Raw genomic sequence first — 27966 nt, 5'->3', positions numbered from 1 at the left:
TAAACCGAGGTACCATTGTATTAAAGTTTTGTTTTCTTTTAAAGTCAGAACTGATCATAGATCTTCCATTTCATGTTTAGTTTGGCCCTGATGCAAATTTCAAAGTCAAGAATTTGGATAAGGTATATTTTTGTAGTGTTGCTCAGCTAGTTGTTTGCAGACATGTCCTGCATGGGGTGCAATTAGATGTGAGAGACTAAGAATGTAATTACACAAGCATGTGCAAACTCCTGCTATGCAGTGGCATTTGGGTGAAATACGATGTACAAAAAGCCACAGGATTTGTTTGAGAGTGCTTGTTTCTTTGTTTTAAAAACCCAATCTGCTCTGTTTTTAAGGTCTGGAATGTTCAACGCTGTACAGGTCACATGGATCAAGCAGTACTGGTGAATTGAGACAAATTACTGAGTGTGGTAGGTACAAATATTAATAGATTTCAGGGTAATTCACATGGGACAAATTGATTTAACATGCAAAACTTACACATGGCAGAGCAGTGTATTCCACTGGTATTCAGTTACAGGCTTAGCTTTCACTGACCCCGGGTCCCATTGACTTTGTAAATTCCAGGGATTAGGCCTACTTGGAAATATCTTGGTTGGTAATAGCTTTTAAGAAATATGATTGGCTGAGGATGCTGCTATAACTTAGGTTAGGTAAGGTAAGATTTATGCATGGCTTCCCCACTAAAAGAAGTCTCAGAGCAGTTTACGAAGAAAGTGAGAAATACCATGAAAAAAATCATATAAACATTATTAAAAGAGATATAAGAACACAATATCATAGTGCTGGAAACTCCCAAATGCCCAGGAAAACACAAGCAAAAGAACAATAGCAAGGTTGGTGCCAGTGGGCCTCCCTGGGGAGAGAATTCCCTAGGGACCGATCCAGTACATCCATCACTATAACTGCTTGAGCAAAACATGAGAAATAGAGCCTTGTGTAAGGAGAATATTGATGAAAACATGCTGTAAAACTCCAGATACAGCCAGTCTACAGTTGTTCAAATCTTCTGGGTCCAAGGAGGATTTCTCTTGGACCTGAAAACATATTTTTAAACTTTGCATCCATTTAATAATTTTGTTCTGCATGCACAGATCACACATACACACACACACATGCACACATATACACACACATGCATATATGTGTATATGCATTTGAATGTATATCTGAAATTTTAGAGATATAATGTAACTTTCAGCACCAGCCAATAAAACATTTTCTTGTTTTCACTCTGGCCTTATCATTGGTTATAATGCTTTACTGTGCTACTGTTTACACAAAATATTAGTATGTAAAACATAGCTCAGTTAAAAATACCTTGAACTCTTAGAAGGCCTAAAACAATCTACTCATATTGCCCCATTTGTGAGAGGTATATCAAAGGAACGAAGTTTCCTGGTGGGTTTTGGACAGATCTCTTTGACTGGGGTATACTTTTGTATGTTATTTGTATGGTGTGGTGATGTATTTTCCTTTTCATTCATGATTCCTTGAATGGTCTTACAGGTGAATAATGCAAAGGCATTCAATATGTTTGTAAAGGTTCTTGCTTATTATATATATATATATATAATTATTCCTCACCAGTGTGCAGATTCACCATGCTCTCTCTTAGCAGCCTGTTGCCATTACTTTCTGTAGACAAACTTGGCATTAGAGGGGGGCATGGGATGTGATTGTCAAACTTCTTACAAGCGGAGCTTTTACAGTACGTTGTCTTTCTGCAATGTCTCTTACATGTGTTCTACATAAAATTGAACTTCTGTGAAGAGCTCCTTTTTTAGATAGTTGTAAAAGGTATGGCGTCGTAGGGGGAGGGGAATAAGAACCGGGCAACAGAACATCCAGGCAACAGAACACCCAACTGCCATCACTAAGCAGCTCAGCCAATGCACAGTAGCTCCCTATCTGCCCTTGGATAGTATAATAAGACCTATAGCCCTGTAGGAAATTGGGGGTATGCTACCCCAGAGCAATGACTTGCATGAAACCGGGTAGAAGCAGCCTCAGTGATGTTGTGTCGCGTGTTATTTTAAGTAAGCTGACTTGGGTAGCCTTCTGGATCGAAATAAATACCCGTATTTTTCGCTCTATAACACGCACCAGACCATAACACGCACGTAGTTTTTAGAGGAGGAAAACATGAAAAAAAATATTCTAAACGAAATAGTGGATATATGATTTTTGTGGTTCATGCTGTGGCCACAGACATGTGATCTGACAGTGAGTTTGGAGTAGCCCAATGCAAAAATCCTGAGGATCCATGTGGATCCATGCTTTGTAACCACGGAAGAGGGAAGGGGAACCATGGATCCTCTGCTCACGACTGCAGCAGATCCCCCGCCACCCGCAGGCATTCGCTCCATAACACGCACAGACATTTCCCCTTACTTTCTAGGAGGAAAAAAGTGAGCGTTATGGTGCAAAAAATACGGTAAATGAAAGCACATTTTGGGTGCCTTGTTTGCTACAAATGGTTCATTATAAACCAAATTGAGATGCAAGCATTGCTTTCTGTTTTGCATGATCAAGAAAACGGTAGGGGTGGGGGCAGGCAGACTGAACATGCTCCAGCGGCAAAGCGTGACTGGGACCTGTCTCTCCCTCTCTCAGATTTTTCTGCAGTGGATTTTGATGCCCTCGATCTGCAGGTTTTATCAGATGCTTTGAAGAGGTACTTTGTGGACTTGCCAAATCCCGTCATTCCAGCATCTGTTTACAATGAAATGATTTCCATAGCACAAGGTATGAACGTAAACTTTTTTTTTTTTTTTTTGCAAATGCAGAATTCATTAACAGTGGTAATTTTTGTTTCTTCCAAGGGTAGGTTATGGGAGGCTTAATATACCAAAAATCGGACCTTTAGACAAGACTCACATACATTTTTTGAGCCCTGCAGAAACACACACACATTCCTTTTGGATCTGCTTTGTACACATAGTAAAGATCTGCCTGCCAGCCCTGTTTCCCTGGCACACATATCTAGTTGAAAACGTTTGTATGTTTGCATGTTATGCGCTCACCTTTCATTTTCATGTTAACAAAATCTCATGGAATTTTCTTAAAAACATAATGTACAAAGCAGTTCTTGGCGTTAAGAACTCATTGTGACTTGGCAAGTACAATATTTGTACAAACCCTGGTTAACAAATCAAGGATTTGACTGTATGCAGAAAGAGCTAATTGTTAACCTTTTATCAGTACTTGCGAGGTAAATGTATTAGAGTAGACAAGATTCCATTCCAAGTCCATTCGCAATTCTGGGATACAGTGCAATAAATATGCATAGATAAGGCCCATCTCTTTTAGTATTGAATTCAGGCCGTAGGACTCAACCTGTTCAGTGGCAGCCTCGATAGTTATTGCAAATTCTAGGGACAGGATATTGCTGCTGGTGTAACCTTCAAAGTTACAACAGCACCTCCGATGCTTATCAGCTACATCTCAGAATTACCCAATCATGTATGATACTAAACAGAAGACAGACTTCTACCAGCACACGCTGAACATTTTGTGGCTTTTTACCAAATAATACTCCTGTTTCACTTTGACTTTTGTATAGTTGATCCTTTTTTCTGTCCATGCTTACTAAAGTTTTCATCGTTCAAGAGAAGAAAGAATTCGTGTCTTCCTGTAAAACTTCTTGTTGAATTACACGAACCTCATTAGGAAACGTTAATTTCTTTGCAGAAGTGCAAAACTCAGAGGAATATGCTCAAGTGCTGAAGAGGCTCATCAGATCTCCTAATATACCTCAACAGTATTGGCTCACACTCCAGTATCTACTCAAACATTTCTCCAGACTTTGTCAGAACTCTACCAAAAACCTTTTAAATGCAAGATCCTTAGCTGAAATTTTCAGCTTTCTGCTCTTCAGGACCCAGGTAGCAAGGTAAGGTGTATGCATTTATTTAACTTACTTATTTATAAGATTTCTTACCTCCCCACCAACCATAAGGTACTAGAGTGAGTTAATAATGAGATAGTATTTAATAAAGTTTCACTCAAAGTATATATATTGAAATTAATGGCCCTAACTTAGTCATGTTCATTAATTCCAGGGGCTCTACCTTAGTTGAATACCACCCATTTAATCGTGCAGTTAGAAAATCAATTACAGTTTCAGAAGCAAGTGAAATAATTTGTATATGTGTCTGATATTATTCGGAATATTCAACTTGTTCAACGCATGCTTCCTTGTTTTAATATAAGACCAATATTTTTTTACAGCTCTGACAGTCCTGAACATCACATAAAAATCCTGGAAGTGTTAATTACAAGTGAATGGAATGAAAGACAACCTGCACCAGGTAAGAAAATCTGGATTTTGGAAGCATTTTGAAGTATATTTTGGAGAAGGCTGTACCTGTGGCATTTTCTTACCCTCTGCCTTTATTATTATGTTGAATTGGGAAATCTGAGGCAAAACGGTTTTGCCTTCTCTGATGGTTAACTTCAGGTAGCAATGTACATAGCTGAAAACCAAGTAGGCTACTCTGGCAAGCCAGACTGTCCATAAGGCAGCTATGAGGAATCTAGGGCAGTGCACGGGAGCCGTTCTGGTATGCAATTGTACCTTCCTGCTTGCATTGTTTTCTCATTAAGCACTGAGGGAAACTCCTGTGTAGAAATATCCAAAGATAAGATATACAGTCGTACCATGAGCTGGGTTCAAATCTCACCTCTGCCACAAACTCCCTAGATAGATTTACACAATCTACTGTGCTGTCCCCACCCCTGTCTGTAAGCTAAGGATGGTAATCTGTCAACCAATTTTTCCTTGCTTAAAGCCATATGTCATCACAACGCAGAAGAGTATGGCTTACCATGGCTCCATGAATGTGCTGACTCCCAGTGAGGAGCTTGCACTCATTTTGCTCCTCCCTGTGCCTTTTTGGCTCCTGCAGGAAAGGTTTGGCTTAGGGTATTGTCCAAGCTCAGGGTCAAGGTTAACGTCACTGTCCTGAAACCATGACCTGTAACCATAGGGCAGACCTTGGCACTGCACTGACATAATGTTGGAAAAAACCTTTCTCTGGGGGATTTTGTATACTGTGGACATTGTAAGGTGTTCTTTGGTGACTGATGACCAAATAAGCAAACTTTTGGCACGTACTTTTCTTTAAAGCAGATTTAAGGTGTTGTCTGAAAAAACTGAGTGCAGTAGAGGCTGTCTCGGGAACAGAATGTGAAGTCAAACCGATGTGATTTGGGTGTATGAGCGGAATTTTAAAAAACAATAGTCGGTTGAAAACGTATACCCAGAAACAAATGGGATGTATTGGTACTGGGTATGAAAACTGTGAACTGTAAGGGAGACACAGAGATCTAAATAGAGAATGTTATTTGTGGTGCAGCATCCCTTTTGCTTGTATTTATTTTTGATTCAGATTCGTCATGACCAATGGCTAGCACAGTAAAGTTATTTGGATTGGATTGGATTGAGTATGAAAACTGTTGCCTGTTTTAGAGAGCTGTTGTAGGGAATTGTGAAAAAAATGCATGTGAAATCTGACGGCAGCTTTGGTCATTGAATTGACATTGTTAAAGGTAAAGGTACCCCTGCCCATCAGGGCCAGTCGTGACCGACTCTAGGGTTGCACGCTCATCTCGCTCAAGAGGCCGGGAGCCGGCGCTTGTCCAGAGACAGCTTCCGGGTCACGTGGCCAGCGTGACTAAGCCGCAGATGGCGGACCAGTGCAGCACACGGAAACGCCGTTTACCTTCCCGCTGGATAGCGGTCCCTATTTATCTACTTGCACTTTGGGGTGCTTTCGAACTGCTAGGTAGGCAGGAGCTGGGACCGAACGACGGGAGCTCACCCCGCCGCGGGGATTCAAACCGCCGACCTTTCGATCGGCAGGTCCTAGGCTCTGTGATTTAACCCACAGCGCCACCCGCGTCCCTTGACATGGTTGGTTGACCCTTTTTAGAAAACTGGATTATGAAAACTGTAGGCACTCAGTTCTATCTTGGAATAGACACCACACCAAGTGTCAAAGTATTCTTCCAAGATGGTACCTATTGAATCGTATCCATGCATATTCCCCCTGCTCAAACCTTGTTGTTGTTGTTGCTTTATGGGGAGATGGGAGCATCATGGTTTCAGGGGAAGAAAAGGAAGGAAGAGCCCCAGGAAAGGAAATTCACCTGCACTGTGCTGTGTTTCACCCTATGTTTTTATTAAGGAATAATTTAAGTACATTATCAGTTGATATCACTGTAAGCTGTGCATTTATAGATTTCAGTATAATCCTTTATCACAACTCACCTGTGCTTAGGGAAAATTACTGAGTCTAAGTGATTTGGCTTTAAAAACATAATTTTAACTCTGTCCCCCCGCTCTTGGCGTTCCATACTGTCACTTTAAGCCAGTCTACATTCTGATGTTTGTCCAGCAGAGGGCTCCCCTTCTAAGCTAATAATAAGCAAGGCTCATATAATTTTAAACTAATAAAATACCTTGCTGAATTGTGATTCCCATACTTTGTCAGTGCTTCTTATTTTGTATGTGTTTTTTTTTTGGGGGGGGGGGTACAGACACCAGTGATTTCCTTAGTGTAAACTAAGTAACACAGACAAATATTGCAGTTGGAAGTTGGGTTTGTATTCAACCTCTGCTTTTAGATGCTTTGTGAATCCAGTCTTTCAAGCACCATCAAACAAGTAACCAAATTATGCAAGATGTGGTAAATTTCTGGTTTTTATGGAAGAGAACAAATCAAATTCCAGGCACAATGCACAATCCTTTTGCTTTTTGCATGCAGCCTTGCACACACATGAACGGATTACCGGTAGTTCCACACACTGAGTTCTGTGTTTTTGGTGCCATCTATAGGGGAAGAACTAAATCAAGCCCAAATTAAATATCAGATACTCCTATAAGTTTATAGAATCACACAGGGGGGCAGTGACTCTGAATACCATTCCTGTATTCCAAGTCAGAGTAGATGGGAATGGGCTTTTCTATAATTGTTGAAACAATATCATAAAATGGAGTCAACAGGTTTCTGTAATTAATAGCAGTTTCTGTAATTAAACATGAACAGTTTAAGCAGATTGCCGTTATAGTACTCAAATTACATTAAAGTGGAAAACATATATGTGTGTCTCCCCCCCCCCCCCATTAATTTTCTGTTCCCCATTAAATGAACCAGAAGCTTATTTCCTTTGTGGTTGCATAACATTTTTATTTTTGTAGTCAAAGGCAAGGAGATGTGAAGCTCATAAGAGAGTAAAATCTCCCAAAATATGTTTCTGCCCAAATTCAGGACTTTTAATGCAGTGCAGTTTGATCCCAGACCAACAAAGATTGAGAATACCAGTTAGTACCCGAGATGCCAAAAGTTGCCAAAGTATACATATAAGTTATTATGGTCAGTTGACTAATAAATCCTGATTTGATTGAGTGAGTGATTGATATAAGCAGGCAGTGCGAGCAAACAGAGGGCTGAGTTTCAAGTTTAAACTCATGTAACTTGAAAGCTCTGCGGCTGTCGATGTACCCAGGTTGAAGCTAGTGGGCATTCAGGGAGGGACTGGGGACTTTGAGTTGATATTAATTTGACTCAGCAGTGTGGGGCTTCATTTTATGGTTCTTCAAACACCACCTGTCGTTGTGGTCCGGTGAAAGTGTGTGGAAGGTGATGCAGTGAATGCTAACAAGCTTCTTCTGCGCTTGTGGGCTCTCAGAGACGCAGAACTTTACAAGGAAGGCTTTCATTCTGTTTCTCTCTCCCCCCCCCTCCCCTCCCCAGCTCAGCCACTTCCTGTGTTTGGCTGCTCATAATGCTTTTATTGACAGTCATGTACTTCACTTCTGCATGCAGCAGCCAGCTACAGAGACTATTTTAAGGCCACTTACAATGGTCTTCTCATTTACTTGGCTAAAATGAGACTGGGTTAGTCTTGCATTGGCCACTTGTTAGCCGATGACAACTCTGACTTTGACTCTGCCTACCCTCCCCCCCCCACCCGCCTGAAATCTCTTGCTCAGCAAATATTTGAACCTGCCCAAGTTAATCATGAAACTGAGATCTTTATCTCAGAGAGACGTGCAAGCTACAGAGGACTTTTTTTTTCAAACTACTAAAATCAGTGATGAAATAGAGGTGAGGAGATAGTCTGGGAGAGTCACAAGAAGTCAATTCTTTCTAAAGCATAAGAGGACTTGGCAGTTTATTTATTTATTATTATTATTTTGCACGTTGCTGCTTTTTCTTCTGGAATTAAGGAGCTAGAAGACACTTTTGGAGACACTTGATTCTTGTTGCCTTCGGTTCCAAGGATAGTTTATTTTCTTGATATATATTGGTACATGTAAATTCTGTGGAGCTGGGCAGAGGCCATCTACAATCTGGCATTTTCAGGTTGTTAAATGCAAGGGTGACCAAGTGCCATGCACAGTATACAAAGTAAGTGACTCACTCTCATTCTCTCTCTCTCTCTCTCTCTCTCTCTCTCTCTCTCTCTCTCTGTGTGTGTGTGTGTGTATACATACATACAATCTTTAAATGAAATGCATGTGATTGTATATATATTGTGTGTGTGTGTGTATAAATGCATGCATATATGCATTGTATATGCATACTTTTACTATATATGATCATTAGACTAAACAGCAAGCTTTCATAGTTAAAATGTGATTTCAGTGAAACTTGACACCTGTTCAGTTATCTGCTGGAAGAGTGGAAAATCACCTGTCTGTCAGTGTCTTGCCTGTTCTGGTTTTCCACATCGTGTCACAGCAAGCTAGACTAGTTTGGGTCAAGCAGTAACCTGATCATATAAGTGTGGCTGTTCCGGAGTTTAGCCAGTAGTAAAACTTTTGGTGAGGGAGTGTACTTATTCTTCCCACTTTTGCTGTTAAAAGTGATTTGAGGGGGGGGGGACAAATAAAAATGACAGCGACTGCCTCGTTGGGCTACGAGAGCTAGCTATGTGTGCTCTTTCGTCTTTCAGAACCTAATTTAAGAAATGTACCTTGGCAACAGAGCTGTTTGGATAGCAGGTGGGCTAAACCCTCAAGTTCAATGTTTGGACTTGTGTCTGAGACTGTCTGAAGTGTCCTGTTACATGAGGCAAATGGAAGGAATCTCTGGAGCATGTCCACCTAAAGGGTTGTAGAGGAGGGGGAGGCTACTATGGGATGGGTTTAAGCATGGCTGTTGCAGGGCTACGAGTGTGCGCATGTTTTTGCTGCTGTTGGTGCTGCAGCCATGTCCTTACATGCTAGTACTTGTCTTGAAGGATAAAAATGGTCAAGAGTTCATTTGTATGTGCAATGCTTAGAAGATGTGAGTTGGCTTTCATTCGTGGTGTTCTGCAATGCACATCACCTAGAGTTCCGGTATAATAATTGGTAAGGCAACAGTAGTACTAATGAGTTAAATATTTTCTGGCTTTCTGTGGTGATAAACGTGTCAAATATTGGAATCTGTCTGCTTGGTGACTTCTTTAAGGATTTTTTTTTTTCTTATGCTGAGTAAGAAATCACCTTTTAAAGAAATAATAGGTTGCTTTAGCTGTGAGAGAGCCTGGAGGAAGAGACCTGAAAAAATATCCAGTCTAAAGCAGAGAAGGCTGACCAAGAATTTTTGCTCTTCAGGAATTGCCAAAATGGCAAATGCCCTGATGACAGCAGGTCAAAAGAAGCAGTATGAACTAGGCATACTGAAATATTCTGGTGTATTTTGCTAAGCATTTAATGGTGGTGGGCTTGATTTAATTAACAGGAAGTTGTTTGGTTTTGCTCATGGCAGTGTAAACTTTTACCGTAGTTTATCTTTTTTTTTAAAAAAAAAAAGACTGATTGGAACTCAAAGCAGCAAAGATAGATTTTGAGTTTCTATGTTTTGTGAAGAATTAGACAATTGCATTTGCCAGCTTTCCTGAAAAAGGGCATTTCTTGAAGGTGACATGTTATTAGTACAGGACCTTGTGTTTTAAAGAAGCAGTTGGTACCCAGACTTGTGCAAAATGAGCACTTGATAATATATCTGGAGCTTCCGACCTTTCCTCTTGTCAGGCTTTTATTTAAAAAGCACACTCATAGTAGAGTCAAAATGTGCATGGAAGGATTGCAGTCAGTCGTAAACCCTGCTAGAGAACAGAAAGCTGGGACAGAGATGTGATCTCTCTGTGCACCAAGAAATCTACTGTATTGAAGGAAAATGCTTCCTGCTGCTGCTATCAGCCTTTTGTCAACCTGCCAGCAGTGGAATGTACCAAGCAGCAGACAGGAAAGATTAAAGGGGTGGGTGGGGGTGGAATCCGTGTAAACTGAGAACATGTCCAGTCGTCTTTATAAATACAATCAGGTGCCGATCACAATTCTGTGAAGTGTCTATTCTTTCTGAAATGACAATTGTTATAAGATTAACAAGGAATAAGAGTGGGGGGGGGGGGAATGAAACAGGAGTGGTCCAGTGACATTATTTTTGACATGATTGGCTGGGGATTATGATGTAATAGGTTACAGTGCAGCCCCTTATAGGTTTTAAAATGAATTCCAAGACACCATTACAAAGAGATCCCGACTGTTTCCTTCTAAGTGAGCTTACTCGCTGAAACGTGTACAAATGTACAACACTGTCTGGAACATGGAAGAACTGGACATAGACTATCCTAGGACAGATATAAATTGTGGCACGGATTTGATGTTTTACATAGAAATGGACCCACCAGGTAACGTTGCAGCATTATTGTCGGAGGCTGGCATATTCCGGATGCCACAAAAGCTGCTCTCAGAGCAGAACTGGGATTTGGGGGTTAACTTGCTGCTGTTAAGTTGCTGAATTAAATTATCTTTAGTGCATGGGGAAAAAAGAAGACAGCAAGGGTTATTGTTCAGAATTCTCTTCGGCTTGCTTAATGAAACTGTAATTGTCATGTGATTTCTGTTTTTAGTTTTTTCCTCTCACCTGTAGGTCTGTTTGTTATACTGTACAGTAAAAATAGCCCTGCTTTGTGTGTCTTGATGTCAGGCAGAAAATGCTGTAAAAAGCTGCTTTTTTTCTCAAAACAATGACGGCGTTTTAAATTATTGGGCACTGTTATTAAATGTTAGGTGTCACCATTTCTACTTTCATTTAGCACAGGATAGGAAGATCAATGGGCTGCATTAAACCTTTGAAAATACAGCATTCATTCTGATGTGCATCTTTCCCACATGCATTGTTGTAGATAAATGAGATTGGAGTTTCCGTTAAAGTAAATAACTTGATTTAATTTTTATTTAGTCCCGATTCCCCACCCCCACCCCCATTTTTAGCTAGTAAGCCAGAAATCCTGCAGTATCTTCTCTGGCACCCACTGGTGTCTGCATGCAGGTTTGACATTGAGAAACAGGACTGTGGGTTTTTGAAAAATCAGTATTGCCGTTTGGAGCAGTTTTATCCTATAGAATGCTAAGATTAGAACCAGGGATATTTGGGTCACAGATGGACTCCTTAAAGTGTATTTTGGCAGGATCAGAGGATCAGAGAAACCCAATTCTTTCCCTATAGCAGTGCTGTGTAATTTTCCAGTTGTTATTAGCCACAGCAGTGTCGAATCTAGAAAGCAACGTAATTCCTCTTGGATGATTAAATCAGTATGTGTCTGTAAGCATGTGTGTGGAGTGTAGCATATTTTTAATACATCAAATGATAGAAAGATGTGAATACCAGGGATGGGAAATGAGGTGCAAAACTTCAGTTTATATCTTTCCAAGTCCAAATTGCAATTTGTGCTACGATGGGAGCGGGGGGAGGAGCTCTCGTTGGCTGAGAGCACAGGACTTTTAGGTAACCAAGGCTGCAATCATATGCACACTTATCTAGAGGAAACCATGTTGAATGCAGTGGGGCTTACATTTAAGCAGATGCATAGGATTGTGTTGAAATTATAAAGGCTTACTAAAGGAATTAAGCTTGTTTCCTGGCAGGAGAGGGAGAAGTTTCAAAAGCAGTGCTGATTAAAAACAAATAAATGAAATCAAAACTGAAATAATTTTCTTCTTCTCAGTGGATTTAAGTTGATTGTCATTTTAGAACGTAACCTACCTGTACACAGCAGGCAGTATAAATATATACGTATTATTGTTTTCATTTGCAGCACTGCCTCCCAAACCTCCAAAGCCTAATACTGTAGCAAATAACGGTATGAACAACAACATGTCTCTGCAAGATGCTGAATGGTACTGGGGAGATATCTCAAGGTAAGGACCCCTTTTATCTTGCTAATTATATATGCACATTTTTAGCACATTCTCTATTTGAAAGGAAATGTTTAAAACATTGAAGCACAGGTTTCGGTTGCAATGCTTTTAAAGAGTTAAAAAGTATATATTTGCAAACCAGAAGTACAAAACATGCCAGAGCTATATTCTGTTAAACATTTCTCTGTTGGTTACTTACAACAGGAAACAACTGTTTTGCAAATGTATCAAGAGCACCAACGTTTGTTTTTACATCTAAAGCTCTCTGAAATTCATACGAAAGAATAAGAATACAACTGCTAGCAGTTCACATTTTCGTACATACAGGAGAAAGTAGTCTATTGCTGAGTTCTCTTGCTATAAACTTCTTGTATAAAGTGGGAAGTCAGTTCATAGAATAACAGAACTTGGCAGGTTTTCATATGAAAACTTCCTCATACTTTGACTGTGCTGAATAAAAAAGAAAAAGGGAGAAAATACGTTAGTAGTGAAAGGCTAGTATTTTTAGAAGCTAAACCAGATGTTGCTTTGGTCCCATCACAGGGAAGAAGTGAATGAGAAGCTTCGTGATACAGCTGATGGCACCTTCTTGGTACGAGATGCCTCCACCAAAATGCATGGGGACTATACACTTACACTAAGGTAAATATCGTTGCACCATCATATTATTTACTGAAGTGCATTTTACATGGCTGGATTTAAGAAACATTTTCCTCATGAAGATGACTGACTTTCCCCATTAAATTTTATTTACAGGAAGGGAGGAAATAATAAATTAATCAAAATATTTCACCGAGATGGGAAATACGGCTTTTCGGATCCATTAACATTCAATTCCGTTGTTGAGCTAATAAACCACTATCGGAACGAGTCTTTAGCCCAGTATAATCCAAAGCTGGATGTTAAATTGCTTTACCCGGTATCCAAGTATCAACAGGTAAAAAAAAAAAAAAGAGTTTTTCATCTCCTCTTCTGCTTTTGTACAAAAATATTGTAAGATTGTCTTCTAACAAAATGAAACTATGTGTATCTGTGAAGGATAGGAATTGGGGTGGGGATGGGGGCATGGTTACTGTTTAACGTAACATTTAAGTGCTCACTGACCATAACCCATGTTAACCTCATCAGATTCAACAGTAGGTTTTTGCCTACAAGTAAAAGCTCATGCCCACTCAATCTGTTAGTCTAAGTTGCCATGGGGTGTTTTGCCAGTACAGACTAACACAGCTCCTCTTCTGGAATGTGCACTGTTATCTAAATAACTGTCTCATTTATAAGTGGATCTGCAAGTCTTGGGTGTGCATCTGGATGCAGTGGTAGGCTGGAAATGACCAAGACTGAGACTGGATCCTGGAAAGATAGAGACCCTGTGGGTGGGCATTCACGAGTCTGGGAAAATGGCCATTGGCCTGTTCTGAATGGGGTCACATACCCTTTGAAGGAGCGGGTTCATGGTCTGGGGCTACACATTGATACAACCTTGTCATTAGATGCTCAGATGGTATCAGTGGCTACACGTGGCTTCTACCAGCTGTGAATGTTACTGGGCAGGTACAATCTGGCCACAGCAGTCCATGTACTAGTAACCTCAATGAGTGCTGCAATGCACTAGATGTAGGTTGCTCTTGAGTTTGGTCCAGAAGTTCTAATAATGGTGCAGAATACTGCTGTTGCTACAATGTTGCCATCTGCTGTTGTTTTTGTATATATTTTTACTTATTTTTTTGTTTTCTGTACACAGCTTTTGGTATTTTTCTAATGTGAGTGGTTTATAAATCTATTAAAACGAAAAGTTGCTGATCTGAATAGTGGTGCACATTTCAGGAGCTCCGTAAGTGGCATAAGCAAAGGAAACATCTTGGAATAATAGGCTAATCACGACACGAGCTTTTTCTTGTAAGCAAGAAGAACGAGCCGTTGCATTTAATAAACACATAAGCTCATTCCACAGTAAAATCCATGGGGTATACATCTGTTTTCAGTGGCAACATTGTAAGCAATGCATTCTGTCATGTGCAGAATCCATGGACGTTCATTCAGTCAAAATTTCTTGGCTGATTGCTGGTGATGAGGGGGGCTGCTGCATTATACATGCTTGTCTCTAGACCCAACCCATTGCATTGTGCGAAACATTAATATGTAAGAAGCCTGGTCTTCATTGGACGTGTATCTCCATGTGCTTGTCTTTCCAGGATCAAGTGGTTAAAGAGGATAGCATTGAAGCAGTTGGGAAGAAATTGCATGAATATAATATCCAATTCCAAGAGAAGAACAGAGAGTATGACAGACTCTATGAAGACTACACAAGAACATCTCAGGTGAGCAGTGTGGAATGTCTACCATGAACTCAGTTTATAAAGCACTCTGCCACAGAGGGTCCTCTTCATTTCAGTACGGATTATATCAGGAGCATTCTGAGGTTAAATCTTCTCGACATTTGTAAAAGTGCTACGATGACCTTTGAGTGCATGTTTTGAAAGGACAAAAAGTGTATGGTTTGAATAGTGGAGCAGCTTGCCGCTGTTTCACTCCTCATTTGCTTGGCCAGTGTCCTGCTTCTCTGGTCACATCCAGGGGCACTAGCACAGTAGTAATTAATAAATTTTACAGTAAAGGTTATATGCTGTTTGAATAAGACAGCTGGGCCCAGCAGGAAAGTTGACATTATCTATACAGACTAGATTTTACTAGTGTGAGTAAACCGCTCTGTTGATATGGGAGGAATCTTCTACTTCTTAAAGATTTGGATATGCCTTTTTAAAAAATATTATTTCTGGGTTATAGTAATACTATAGTTTTGTGTTTTATGTCTGCACACCCAACTTACTTGTAATTTTACTATACCTGGTTTCGGACTAATGCTTATATTCGTGGTAATAATGACTTCCCCAGCAAGAAATATGTTTTAAATAATAATACTCTATTTCTTATCAGAATAACATAGTTGCACAGGTATATGAACACTGTACTGTTAGTACTCTTGAAGGACTTCAGCTTAGCCACTGGAGTCAGGAACAGTATCTAGACCGGACTTAATGCTTTATGGTACTGTCACTAGTAAACCATTGGTTTTAGCGTTTATTATAGCCAAAATAAAACCGGGAAAGCTAACCAATTGCTCAGACGAACTCAATATTAGAGTAAAGTGTTCCTACAATTGAAAATAGTGATGATGCTGAAGTATATATTGGGCTGGATGCAGCCTGGAAGTTGAACTAAGTTCCTATTGAAATCAGCAGACCTACAGTTAGGAACAAAACACAACTTAGTACACATCCAGCCCATAGTATATAGATATATAAACATCTTTATTACCTTTGCTGTAAACCTACAAGAATGCAGTGAACAAATGATGGGATTGATAGAACTACTTTAGATGTGCCCTGCAGAAGTTTTGACCTGTTCTCTTTGAACACCTGGTTTTGAATGTCCCTGCAGTTTAGTTTGCCATGTGGTGGTGGTAGTGGGTTGAGGGGCAGAGCTGCTGTTCAAAAAACACACACCAGCCCATAGCATCCTTGGGCACATGGAACTAGTTGCTTGGCTCCTTGGAGCTCAGCCAAGGCAGGGTGGTAGCTCATTGGTGGAGCACATACATCCTTTGCCTGCAGCAGGTCCTAGGTTCACTGGCTAGCATCCTCAGGTAAGGCTGGAAAAGACTCCTCTATGAAACTGTGGAGATCCACTGCCAGTTAGAGCAGACAGTACACAGCTTGCTCGTCTGATTTCAATACACGGCAACTTCCTGCGTTCTCCAAGTTGATTTTTCAGGCATCAGAAAGAAAGACATGCAGGCAACCACCTTTGCTACTTTACTGGCATTAAAAAAAAAAATACCCTATCACAAATGTGCTTCAGGTATAGAGCATCCAGCCCCTTTCTGAGTTTTGCAGAAACTGAATTTGCAGCTTTTCTCCCCTCTAGGAAATTCAAATGAAAAGAACTGCTATTGAAGCATTTAATGAAACCATAAAAATATTTGAAGAGCAGTGCCAAACACAGGAAAGATACAGCAAAGAATATATTGAAAAGTTCAAACGGGAAGGAAATGAGAAAGAAATACAAAGGTTGGTAGCAGTGTCTAAGATTTTTATATTTAAAGTGCTCTAAAGAAACTGCAAGCTTGAGCAGTGCGTTAAGAATCTACCTAGACTCTAACATGCCTAATTTTCCCCTCCAGAATAATGCACAACTATGAAAAGCTGAAATCTCGAATCAGTGAAATTGTGGACAGTCGGCATAGACTGGAAGAGGATTTGAAGAAGCAAGCTGCTGAATACAGGGAGATAGACAAACGCATGAACAGCATTAAACCAGACCTTATACAGCTCAGAAAGACCAGAGATCAGTACTTGATGTAAGTGCCTATGAGTTGCCAGATTTTTAAGCGTACTACTTCAATTTGAGTCAATTTTAAATGCGTATTACCATGACTAACTATGCCTTCAAATTTACTTTTCAGGTGGCTGACTCAGAAGGGAGTTCGGCAAAAGAAACTGAATGAATGGCTTGGCAATGAAAATACAGAAGAGTAAGCATCCATAGTCTTTTTGAGCACTGGTATTACGCCAGTTAAATGATGACTCTATACATTTTCATTGATGGAATATGAATCTTGTAGTGTAGGGACTGTGATACTTGGTCTCTTCAAGAAAGCTAGCTTGGGCATCAATTTTACATTTTGGGCTAGTGGAGAGCTAAGAGCTGAATCCTTAGCAATTTCATATTTTGTAAAAGAGACTAAGGCGTCTGATTCTCCCACAGGCTTGATACCACAAAGTGGTTATCCTTTGGTCCATCTTAATCCTAGGGAAGTAGAGGAGATAGTCAAACTTTCATCTAGTTTTTTATCTACACAGAGGTCTGTGGCACCTCCTGTTCTTTTCAATAAAGAGCAGCTCTCAGTTTCCTATGACAATTGCAACCACATTATATTACTATTACTATTGAACCCACAATAGTGATTTTGCAGCAGCAGCTAAAGCCTTAGATGTTTGGAGCAAGTAAATGAGAAGTAAACTTTGAGTGCTAGCTCTGTTGGAAAGGTATTTGCTATGCTGCTGCTGAGCATTCCAGAATGTGTTTTCAGTAAACCAGCAAAACAAGGCAGATTCTAAATTCATAGAGGAATGCTTTTAAATAACACCAAGGTGAGATTGGGGGAGAAGCAGTGGGGGTTTTTTACTCCCTGTTAGCAGGAACAGTCTGCATTAATCTAGGGCTTGCTCCACTTTATTTATAAGACACATTCGTGATTATGGATCGCAATCTGTGTTTTGGGTGAATGCATAGTCTTGTTTGAAAACCAGAGCCATTTTAGTGGACCCAAAGCCAACTCATGTTGAACTGTTTTGTGCTGACAGCAGGGCAGCACCATTAGTGATGGCAGTACTTGAGAACTTCTCAGTCATGTTGGCTTAGGTCCAGGCTCCATTCTCACTGGTGGGGGAAGAGAGATGGCTTACCTGTTCACTCCACCTTCCACCGCGCAGCCTCCTTGACATTACTCACATTGATCTAGACAGTTGGAAGGAGACTTTCCGCCCATGGAAGGCAGTCTGGAACCAACCTGTTAAAAAATAATAATAACTGGGTTGTTAAAATAATGTGAAGCTGACAAGAATCCTCCTCATTTTGTTGCCACATGGCAAAAGTTGTAGGCAGAAATTTGTACATCCTGTAGACTCAGGAAAACAATTCTGTAGTTTGTGTCTTACAATATTTGGAAGACAGTCATGATGATTAGGAAATTAATTTCTTCAAATTAAATTAAAGCCTGAATCTTGCCCTCATGTACAGTCGCACCTCTTGTTACATCAGTCTCCGGTTGCGTTTTTTCAGGATACGAACGCAGCAAACCCAGAAGTGTATACTTCCGGGTTTCACCGCACGTGCATAAACGCTCTGTGCATCTCGCCCATGTGTAGAAGTGCTCTATCGCGCCGCACACATGTGCAGAAGCAGCGCTCTAGTTGCAGACTGTTTGGGGTGCGAACGGCAACCCAGAACGGATCAAGTCCGTAACTAGAGGTACCACTGTATTTGAGAATGCTGATGGGGCCAACGTTTGCAGTCCTGAATTAAATAATTTGGGTGGAAGTGTAATAAATATATTAGAAGTTAATTTCATCTGGTTTGTAACTATTACATGTTGCTTCTCCTCCCAATAGGCAATATTCTATGGTGGAAGATGATGAGGATTTGCCTCATCATGATGAGCGAACATGGAATGTAGGAAATATCAACAGAGGCCAAGCAGAAAATTTGCTGCGTGGGAAAAGGGATGGCACATTCCTTATTCGGGAAAGTAGCAAGCCGGGTTGCTCTGCATGCTCCGTTGTGTATGTATCCAGATATTTTACCCTATTTCTAAAGCAGTGGGACATGTAACATCCTCAATTCCATAAAAAATTCTCTGGGCAGAATTCAGCATCACACTCTTACAATTGTTCTGTCAGCAAAAGCAATGACTTCTTGCCAGATGGAACAAACTCTCCTACCCCTGTGTGCTTTTCTGGGGGATCTCCCAACCTCTCCAGAGCCAACTGGGCAGGAGGAAGGAGAGAAGGGGAACCCTCGCATTTGAATCTGACTAATAATGTTTGAGGTATCTGGGATAGCTCAGTTGGTAGAGTATGAGACTCTTACTCTCAGGGTTGTGGGTTTGAGCCCCTTGTTGGGCAAATGATTCCTGAACCTCATGATCCCTCCCAATTCTATGAAGATATTTTCCTGAATCTTAACATTTTAATATTATCAGTTACCAACATTTGTGGGTCTTTTGTAACCTGCTATGTGCTCTCCTCCCTGCCTAATCTCTCTTAGTTATATGCTTATCTGCTCTGCTGGTGGAGAAGACCCCAACAGCCAGTGTAATTTGCTTGGCCGTGCTCCCCTCACAATCCCGTACTTGTTTACTTGAGTAGCCATGTTTTTTAAATTCTCACTCTGCCAACCCAATATGTTCTGCACTTTTAGGCCTAACTTCACTTCTGAGTGAAGGCTAGTTGTTGACATAAAGATGTGCAATTAATGACTTGAACACGAATTAAAGTAAAAATGTTCAAACTTTATTCAGTGATACAAAATGTTTTTGAATAATAGTGTCATCCTATACATGTTTACTTTGAGGTAAGCTCAATTGAATTCAGTGGGACTTCCAGGGGGGAAGGAATAGGATTGCAGCCAAAGTTCAAGAAATATTCTGAGAGATGTTGAAATTATTTCAGAGAAAAAGGGAACTTTAGGTTATCCGTATGTGGAGCCACAAAATCAAAAAATATTATTAGTTAAAGGCGAGTGGAGCAGTGGGAGTAATTTTAGGTTATGTAGTAATAATGGAACAAAGAATTTTTTTATTTTCTCATTTTAAGGATAACTTAAAATAAGAAGGATGTACCTAAAAAAAATCTTTCTCTCTTCTTTTAGTGTGGATGGTGAAGTGAAGCATTGTGTTATCAACGAAACGCCTACTGGGTTTGGATTTGCAGAGCCATATAACTTGTACAACTCGCTGAAAGAACTGGTGCTACATTATCAACACACATCGCTAGTGCAACACAATGACTCTCTCAATGTCACACTAGCCTATCCAGTATATGCACAGCAGAGGCGATGAAGATGTTAATAATACTCTGGGGTTTGTCTCTTTCTATTAAAACACCCACAAAGATCATTCAACAATCTTGAGGCCTCTGGGTAGAGAATGCTCTTGAGTTGGAGCTAAAGTGTCAAAGCCATCTGTCTTCAGATGGGACTGAAGCTTTCTTCGCAACCGCAGTGGGAGAGAATGCAGTTTTAAGAGCTGCCAACACACATTTCTAATCTAAAGTGCTTTCTTTTTTAGAGGAAAAAAAAAACTAAGCAGAAGGCAAAACACATCAAAAGAGAAGTGCTATACCTGTCTCCCTGCAGGGACATAGAGGCCTTTAACCATGGTGCTTGCTGACCATCTCGTCGAAGCTTTAAGAGCTCAAATGTTGGAACTCTGAAGACTCCAAAGTGCAGCAGGGGCTGTGTAAAGTGGCGTCAGAATTTCTCCGTTGCGACTTGGGTGATGTGGTTGCGCACAGAGGATGCGGATTGCCAGTTTTGTGGATTGCTGGTTTTCTGGCGAATGATATGTAGCAGAGCGGCACTTTCATGTTTTAAGGGACACTTTAGAAGACACTTTAAAACAGACATGGGTAACACAAGTGCCAGGAAGTGTTTTTGTTTAGACATTTAAATTCCTGTTTTAAGAAGATATTTAAGACTGAATAAAACTGGACTTTTATGGCATACAGTATATATAATATGTACATAGTTCCGGATGACTAAATATCTTAGATCGATACTGTCAATACCAAACTCATTCTGTTCACTATTTGTTTCACCGAAAGCTAAATCCTTACACTGCTATGCAATACTTCATTTTCTATAGGCTGTATTTGTTCAAGTGTAACTAGAGGATAAGCTTTTTTCTTTTCTTTTTTTCTTTTTGTCATCTCAAAATGTTCCCTTAATACATATTTTGGTGTTATTTCTCAGTTCGTTCATTATTTCCTCGGCCATTTTTTAAAAAAGTAATGTGCAGGATGTCAGTAAAAGGTGGTTTCAGAATTAAAACTATGAACTATTTTAACAGGGTCCCCCCCCCCGCCTCACTTTGTATAGAGAATTGGGCTTCTAGCTCAAGGTTAAAATTCAAGATTTCCTTCTTGACTAAATATTTTGTTGGGCAGTGCCTGATAAGCTTCAAAGCTGCTTTATTCAATAAAAGAATATATGAACATTGCAAAGTATCACTGAGTCCAACAATATTGTTTGAAAAATACCTTCAGATTATGGAATCCCAATATATTTTATTGGGAGAGTTTTAGATTTCTGTGCTGGTTCTGTTTGTATTTGAATGAAGACAAATGTCCATCTTGTTTTGAATGCTGCAGAAAAACAGTCAGAAAACATTAGCTACTAGGGTAGTTAAATCAGGTTTAATCCTGTTGATTGACATGTGAAATTTTGACCAACAGTTCTAGACACTTCATCAAGATATTTTCCATATCGTATTGAAAAATTGTTTTTGATGGGTGGTTTTTCAACCATGTGTGCATTTGGCTTCCATATTTCATATTTTTGTGAATGACAGAGTATAATAAGGATAATTTTAGGAAGCCCTGGTTCTGTGACACATATTTCCCACAGTTAATCTTTTATTACTTTCATATCTCTATGGAGTAAAACGAAAAACAAATATAGTCATCTGAAAAGGCAAACAAATCAGGTACCAATGGATTAAAAGTAATGAAAGAAACATAAAACCTCATTGTTCTAGTATCTAACCAAATTCTGCATTTCTTGAGCAAAACTTTAAAAATCATAGTTGCGTTTTCTGTTTTACAAATTAGTGTTAAGGAACTCCGGAAGTCTTCTTTGTTTTTGTTTTAGTGAATAAGCAAAAAGAAAATAGATATTGTGAAACTTTTTATGGTTTTGACCCGTTAGGTAATCAGTGCTTCTTAAAACAAAGCAGTACGGACTCCTTGCAGATATATCTTTCTTGTTTGGTAACACTATGAATAAATTAGCTTTGCTCCCTCAGTCCTTTTTTTGCTTCTAGTATCTTTATATTTGATGCTGTGAGGAGTTTGTTTATCACTCATTGGCTTTGCTTTTCTGAGGAATGCAGTGTGTTTCAGAAAACTTCAGGGTGCGGTCCAAACCCCTTTTAAAGCCAGCTGGGGCTTTGCCAACCTTGAAGAAGGCTTTGGCGGGAGTTTGGGATGCCCCTGCAAGCTTAAATCCACTTTCACTGGAGTAGTCTCATGAGAGTCAATGGAATTACTCTCAGGTTTACTCAGGTGGAAGTGGGCTGAGAGTCACATTTTATCTCAAGGAGCACTGATCAACAAAAACTATACCAGTTTTAATCAGTTCCTTTATTCTTCTCCACTCAACAGTAGCAGGGAGGAAACACATGCATTTTGCTCCAGTGATAGTTTTTGAGGGCAAATTACGACTGGTCACTGAATAGCAAGTAGTTTGCTGTTGTAATATGACCCGAATGCACTTTGACAGAGATAGTTGTGCATCTGTAGGTTGGCTGCACCTGACGTATTGTCAAACGGAGAGGTGGTGCTGCGAGTTCTGATCACCTGTTCAGAGGGAAGAGAAGGCTAAGCATAGGTCCGTGGGGGCAAAGAAAGGTGACGCCTGGATTCAGTCCTCACACCACCCAAACTAGCCACCCCATTGATCGGCACTGCTCAGTTTGACAGTATTTGCTGTGCACTGTTGCCAACCTTGTTTTGGGAAACCACACGTGCAGCTTTCGGAGCTGAATACAGTGTCTCAGCCAGGGAAACTGCATAGCAATATCCTTTTTAGTTTGTGGTCCCCAAGCTAGCAGTGGGTGCATATGCAAAACTCTGCCTCTGTGCATTGCCTCTCCCTCTCTGGTTTAGGATGCAGAGAGACAGAACCAAACTTCCGAGCTACAAAGATAATTAAACTGGGTTTCTAGAATATGAACTGTCCTGTTTATATCCCGGTGCACCTAAAATGAATACAGCTACTACAGACAAAACAAGTTATGGATTCCTTAACTTGAGGCTTAGGTTTGTTGTCTCTGATGTTACGTGTGTGTGTGTGTGTGTGTGTGTGTGTACCACATTCTCACCGTGGTTTTCAGCATGAAGTGAAACTTTACTCCCAAGTTTCCCATGTATTCAAACAACCTGGAAGGAGCAGGCTGGATGGTGTTCTGAGGTGTATTTTAATGTTCGGATTTTATTGTTTTGTGTGTCGTTGGCTGCCCTGGAGATTCTTTGTGCCATTTGGCAGAAGATGCATTGCAAATAAAATAGAGAAATGGTGTTGATTGGAAGTTTGTATAAAGGGGGAGTGCTTTCTTCTTGTTTTTTTACAAGGAGGAAAAATTGAGTCCAGATCACTATTTCCTATTATAAAAGAGAAATGGAAGAAGTCTGCTGTATTCAATAATGGTACTTAACTGAGCATATTTCAGCGTCTCTAACTTTTATTGAAAAAGGAACACACAACCTTCTCCACCACACCTGCCCTTCAGACTAGGGAAGAGTGAATGATCTGGATGCACCTGATTTCAAATTCCAGCAACTTGTTTCAAAGACAGAGGGAGCTTGGAAAAGGTCATGTTTCTAGAATTTGTTTTAATGTGTCAAGCCAAATCTTATGTTTCAGTGTCAGCTGTTATGTAGAAAAAGTGGCTTTGTCATGTAATTAACAATGAGCTTTGATGCTTTGGGGAAAGGGGGGGGGGTCATTCTGATGTTTTTCATTGAGAAGAACATTGGTTTTAACACAGTGCTTTTGCTATGCATGGTATTTGTTTGGGAAAGTGATTCCTAAGGTGGCTTTTGTTCAGGATCGCTTTCAGAATGGGCAGTTCCAAGCAAAATGCCTCCCATGGGACATGGTTAAGAATGCAATATTCCGTTGGGAAAAAAACATACAAAGAAATCCCACAGATCTTGTAAGATCTGCATTTAAAATGAGCCAGATACAAAATTAGGAAAAGTTACATTACCATTTGTCCCTATGAGACTGCATTAGCTGCCCAACATGCTGCTATTTTTATTCTTGGTTTTTTCCCTCCTTAGGAAAAAAAAATAAGCTCTGTTCTGTTAAATGTCTTTAAAACATTAAAAATTTTGTTGTTTTTAATTTTTGTAAGGGAGGAAGAAGCTAAATGGATCAATTTGTACATTGCCTTTAAAAGGTAAATGCACCTCCTTAAAAGATGCTGGCTTTCTGAAATTGATGGAGCTGTGTCCTGTTTTTAAGTTGCTTTTTAAAAAATTGTACTAGATCTTCAGCCAGAATAAAGATTGTTTTGCAACTGCGCTTTATGTGTTGAATCCTCAATGAGGTCATTGTCGCATTGCTGACTCTCTTGTGTGCTTGGTTTCTGATGATCAGCTGGTAGTCTAAGGGATGGTAGCATATGATTTCTCCCCAAAGGACCCCAAGTATAAAGGGAAAAATAAATATTTCAACTTGGTACCCCAGTAGATTAGTAGTTCCTAGTGCATGAGATGGACATACTTTCCATTCTATTTGGATGGTAAGAGTATAATATGACCTTCCATGTGGTACAGGTAACTTGCAACCTACTCACATTTAACTTGTGTGCACTCAGCTTTATGCGCTTGGCAGAGAGAGAGAGAGAGAGAGAGAGAGAGAGAGAGCGAGCAGGGGAGAGTTCTGGGGAAAATGGTTTAGCAATCCCACCAGCAATTGAACGCAGTGTATTTTTACTATGCATGTTTTTGACTTTTCGCACAGTCCCAGAACATAACCCCCGCATAAGTTGAGTCGCCTGTATTATAATAAAATTTCATTCACACAAATGGCTTTTAGGATAAAACAGATTATTAGTGTCCCCTCTAGACTTTAGGTGGCATCCAGGGTTGTGCTTCTCTTTTGAAACATGAAGGACTTCCAAAAGCAGATTATAATATAATAATAATATTATTATTATAATTTATTGTTTATACCCCTCTCATCTGGCTGGGTTTCCCCAGCCACTCTGGACGGCTTCCAACAGAATATTAAAAACATGGTAAAACATTAAACATTAAAAACTTCCCTAAACATGGCTGCCTTCAGATGTCTTCTAAAAGTCAGATGGTTGTTTTTTCCTTGACATCTGGTGGGAGGGCGTTCCACAGGGCGGGCGCCACCTCCAAGAAGATGCTTTGCCTGGTTCCCTGTAACCTCACTTCTCACAGTGAGGGAACCTCCAGAATAATAATAATAATAATAATAATAATAATAATAATAATAATAATAATTTATTTATACCCTGCCCATCTGGCTGGGTTTCCCCAGCAACTCTGGGTGGCTTCCAACAAAAGATTAAAATACAACAGTCTATTAAACATTAAAAGCTTCCCTAAAAAGGGCTGCCTTCAGATGTCTTCTAAAAGTCTGGTAGTTGTTTTTCTCTTTGACATCTGGTTGGAGGGTGTTCCACAGGGCCGGTGCCACTACCAAGAACGCCTTCTGCCTGGTTCCCTGTAACTTGGCTTCTCGCAGCGAGGGAACTGCCAGAAGGCCCTCGGCGCTGGACCTCAGTGTCCAGGCAGAACAATGGGAGTGGAGACCCTCCTTCAGGTATACTGGGCCAAGGCCATTTAGGGCTTTAAAGGTCAGGGGGTGAGGGCGGTGCTGTTCTTTGAAATCTCACTGGGCATGCCCAAATCTTTAAACATATATCTGGTGGCTCTCTGTGTCCTGGCCTCTTTTTCACACTTCTCTTTACTTGAGGGCCGAAGGCAGAGGTGTGGAACCTCAGGTCTATGGACCAAATTGGTTTTGTGCACCAGGTCATTGTCATTCCCCTTTGCCCCCCTCTTTATTTGGCATGACATTGTTTTTAATCTGGACCAACCATAGTTTCATCAGTGTAAAACTTCTAAGGGCGATGGATGACAGGGCCAGGTTCACTGAGGGTGTCACCCTCTTGAGAGCTGTTTGAGGGAGGGACAGACACTACAAGCAGCGTTCCCTAGCTTTCATCATCCTCATCCAGAATGGCCAATGCCCAGGCATGATTGCAGTTGTAGTCCAACCACATCTGGAGAACAGCACGTTGCGGAAGGCTGCTGTAGTATGACATGCAAACCAGTCTTATGTGGGAACAGAGCTGGGGTTCAACATGACACAAAAAAGTGCTCCCAGCAGTTGACTAAAGTGGGTGGAAGAAGTAGATGGGGGGGGAGAGAGAGCAGCAACTGTAATGAATATAAGAAATGATACATTTAGTTAAAGTTAAGCCAGGGTTAAATTGCTGGAAGAGAACATTTGAAAAACCTTGGTCAGCCTTTGCTGTTCGGAAGTGCTGAGTGTCTCTGTCACAATCTGAAAACCTCAAGGTTTCAATCAAATGTTGTGGTTCCAGCACTTCCAAATATTGGTCCAAAAATCCTTTTGGGCACCGACATCCACTATGCTTTGGACAAATCTGCTTGAGACACTTTCACACAAGCAGGTCTGTGGGCAATTGGCGTTCCAAATCAGCCTGCTGTTTTTTGAAGAGGAATCCATGTTATACATAAGTGTTGCTGCTCCATATGGAAATTTGCAAGCTCAGACTTCCTATATGGATACTGAGAAGCGGGTGGGGGGGGGGAAGGAACAGGTGCAAAGGTCCTTGTTGTATCCATGTGTTGGTGCTGCCTGTTACATCTGAAGCATCAAAAATTGTAAAAAGTTATTGGATGTGGTTTCAGTCCACTGATAATCCTTGTCTAGAGGGCCACAGGAACAAAGCTCTTCAGATTCGAGTTGCTGGAGAAACTCTTTCTAGCTAACTATACACACCTGATTACATTATATTATCCAAGCAAATGATCGTGCACATTATGGCAGTGCATAAGCCGGGAGGGTCACTAATATTTTGGAGCCAGTGGGCACATCTGGAATTTTGAGGAAAGTGCGATGGGTACCAGTCACAAGATGGCTGCTGTGGAGGTGTGATATAACACAGCGTAGCTCCTACATCTTAAAAGAAACAGGAACATGCCTCCCCTTCAATGGGGCGGGGGGGACGACACAGATCTACTTCCACCACCTCTCTGCTCACTCACAGAGAGAAGCTCTTTGTACTTCTGTAAGCTAGGCATCTAATCCTGGCATCCAATGAAGTGTGGGTATGTTCAAGGGGATATGTTCAATGAAGGAGAGGCTAAGCTGGAGCAAACAGGAATTGAGCAGGAAGAGTTAACACTCCCATGTGCAGTGGGGATTTTTGAGGGGATATTTTCTGCATCCTTCACTGGTTGCCATTGGCAGTTCTGTCAGGCAAACTAGTGCCCATGATCTCTGGGTTGGTGACCCCTGCATAGATGTTTCACTAAAAGAATATTCTCTATTACAGGTATGTCCAAAGTCCGTTTGGGGGCCTACTCTGGCCCCTGTGGCAGTTTATTTCCTGGGGTAAAATCCCTCAACAACTTCAATCCTAAAAAAAGGTTAACAACTTTGGTTGGCCCTTTGGTCAGCCCTTACGGCCCTTCACTTCATCAAATCTGGCCCGCTTTGAAAAAAGTTTGGACACCACTGCTCTGTTACCTTCTGAAAGGACAGGAGCTGTCTGTCACCCACAGGAGGAATAGCTGGGAATTTGGAGTTCATTTGTTTGCAATGGGCACAGACCAGCATCCTATTTGTCTCTCAGTTTCCATCCTTTTCTCCATCTGAAGTCGGAGAAAGAATATACACACACATGAAAATCTCTTGTTTGCAGAGTATGAGCTGCTATTTCCATCATTATCTCTAGGTTTCTGTTCTCTTTAAGACTTAAAATAAAATTGTCAATTCTGTGGCTTCTCGTTCTACCCTTTCTCCAGTTAAACCAATGTAATGCCATTATCAGCATTATTGCTTAAAGTTTAAGTAACAGTACAGATAATGGCATTATCCTGGTTTAAAAGGGAAAGGGGGGAATTGAGAGACTATAGTATTTAGCATTTTATTTGATAATTTATTTCCATCCTACCTTTCTGCCCAGAACTAATCTCTCTGCTTAGATTACTTTGTTAATTAGTCGGCCCTTCACTCCAGGGAAAGCTAAGCTTCTTGTGTTTCCACAGCTTTTCGTTTGTTGTCATGTGACTCAGTGCCATGCATTCACCATGCACAGGATTATTTACAGAGCTAATCTCCCTCTCTCTGGGTTTCAGAGCGGCCTTCAGTTCTCTACACATCCAATGGAATTGCCTTCTAAAAAGATAGGGAAC

The 27966-nt window shown here is 40.5% G+C and overlaps 1 protein-coding gene and 1 long non-coding RNA gene across 5 annotated transcripts in view; one reads left to right on the top strand and one right to left on the bottom strand.

Annotated features, from left to right (window-relative positions):
- Positions 1-24067, top strand: part of PIK3R1 (phosphoinositide-3-kinase regulatory subunit 1) — a 66171-nt gene extending 42104 nt beyond the window's left edge. For 2 of the 4 annotated variants that reach the window (XM_079995486.1, XM_079995487.1), the window contains 13 exons: positions 339-413; positions 2620-2751; positions 3697-3898; positions 4237-4316; positions 12103-12205; positions 12749-12847; positions 12962-13142; positions 14398-14523; positions 16130-16272; positions 16386-16562; positions 16668-16736; positions 18376-18546; positions 19634-24067. In XM_079995486.1, coding sequence (XP_079851612.1) covers positions 339-413; positions 2620-2751; positions 3697-3898; positions 4237-4316; positions 12103-12205; positions 12749-12847; positions 12962-13142; positions 14398-14523; positions 16130-16272; positions 16386-16562; positions 16668-16736; positions 18376-18546; positions 19634-19823 — 1748 coding nt within the window. In that variant the 3' untranslated portion in view covers positions 19824-24067. Of the gene's footprint in view, positions 1-338; positions 414-2619; positions 2752-3696; positions 3899-4236; positions 4317-8269; positions 8421-10476; positions 10693-12102; positions 12206-12748; positions 12848-12961; positions 13143-14397; positions 14524-16129; positions 16273-16385; positions 16563-16667; positions 16737-18375; positions 18547-19633 lie in introns of those variants that run through there. The other 2 variants (XM_079995489.1, XM_079995488.1) reach the window with 2 other exon arrangements.
- Positions 738-2613, bottom strand: LOC307226891. The gene is made up of 2 exons (XR_013843662.1): positions 1591-2613; positions 738-1040 (listed from the first exon to the last, which is right to left on the bottom strand). It is a non-coding gene; the product is annotated as an uncharacterized lncRNA (long non-coding RNA).
- Positions 24068-27966: the final 3899 nt, after the last annotated feature.

This window comes from Podarcis cretensis (assembly GCF_951804945.1).
Source record: "Podarcis cretensis genome assembly, chromosome: 11".
Taxonomy (NCBI): domain Eukaryota; kingdom Metazoa; phylum Chordata; class Lepidosauria; order Squamata; family Lacertidae; genus Podarcis; species Podarcis cretensis.
Note: the sequence above shows the minus strand (reverse complement) of the source record. Positions and strands in the feature narration are given on the sequence as shown.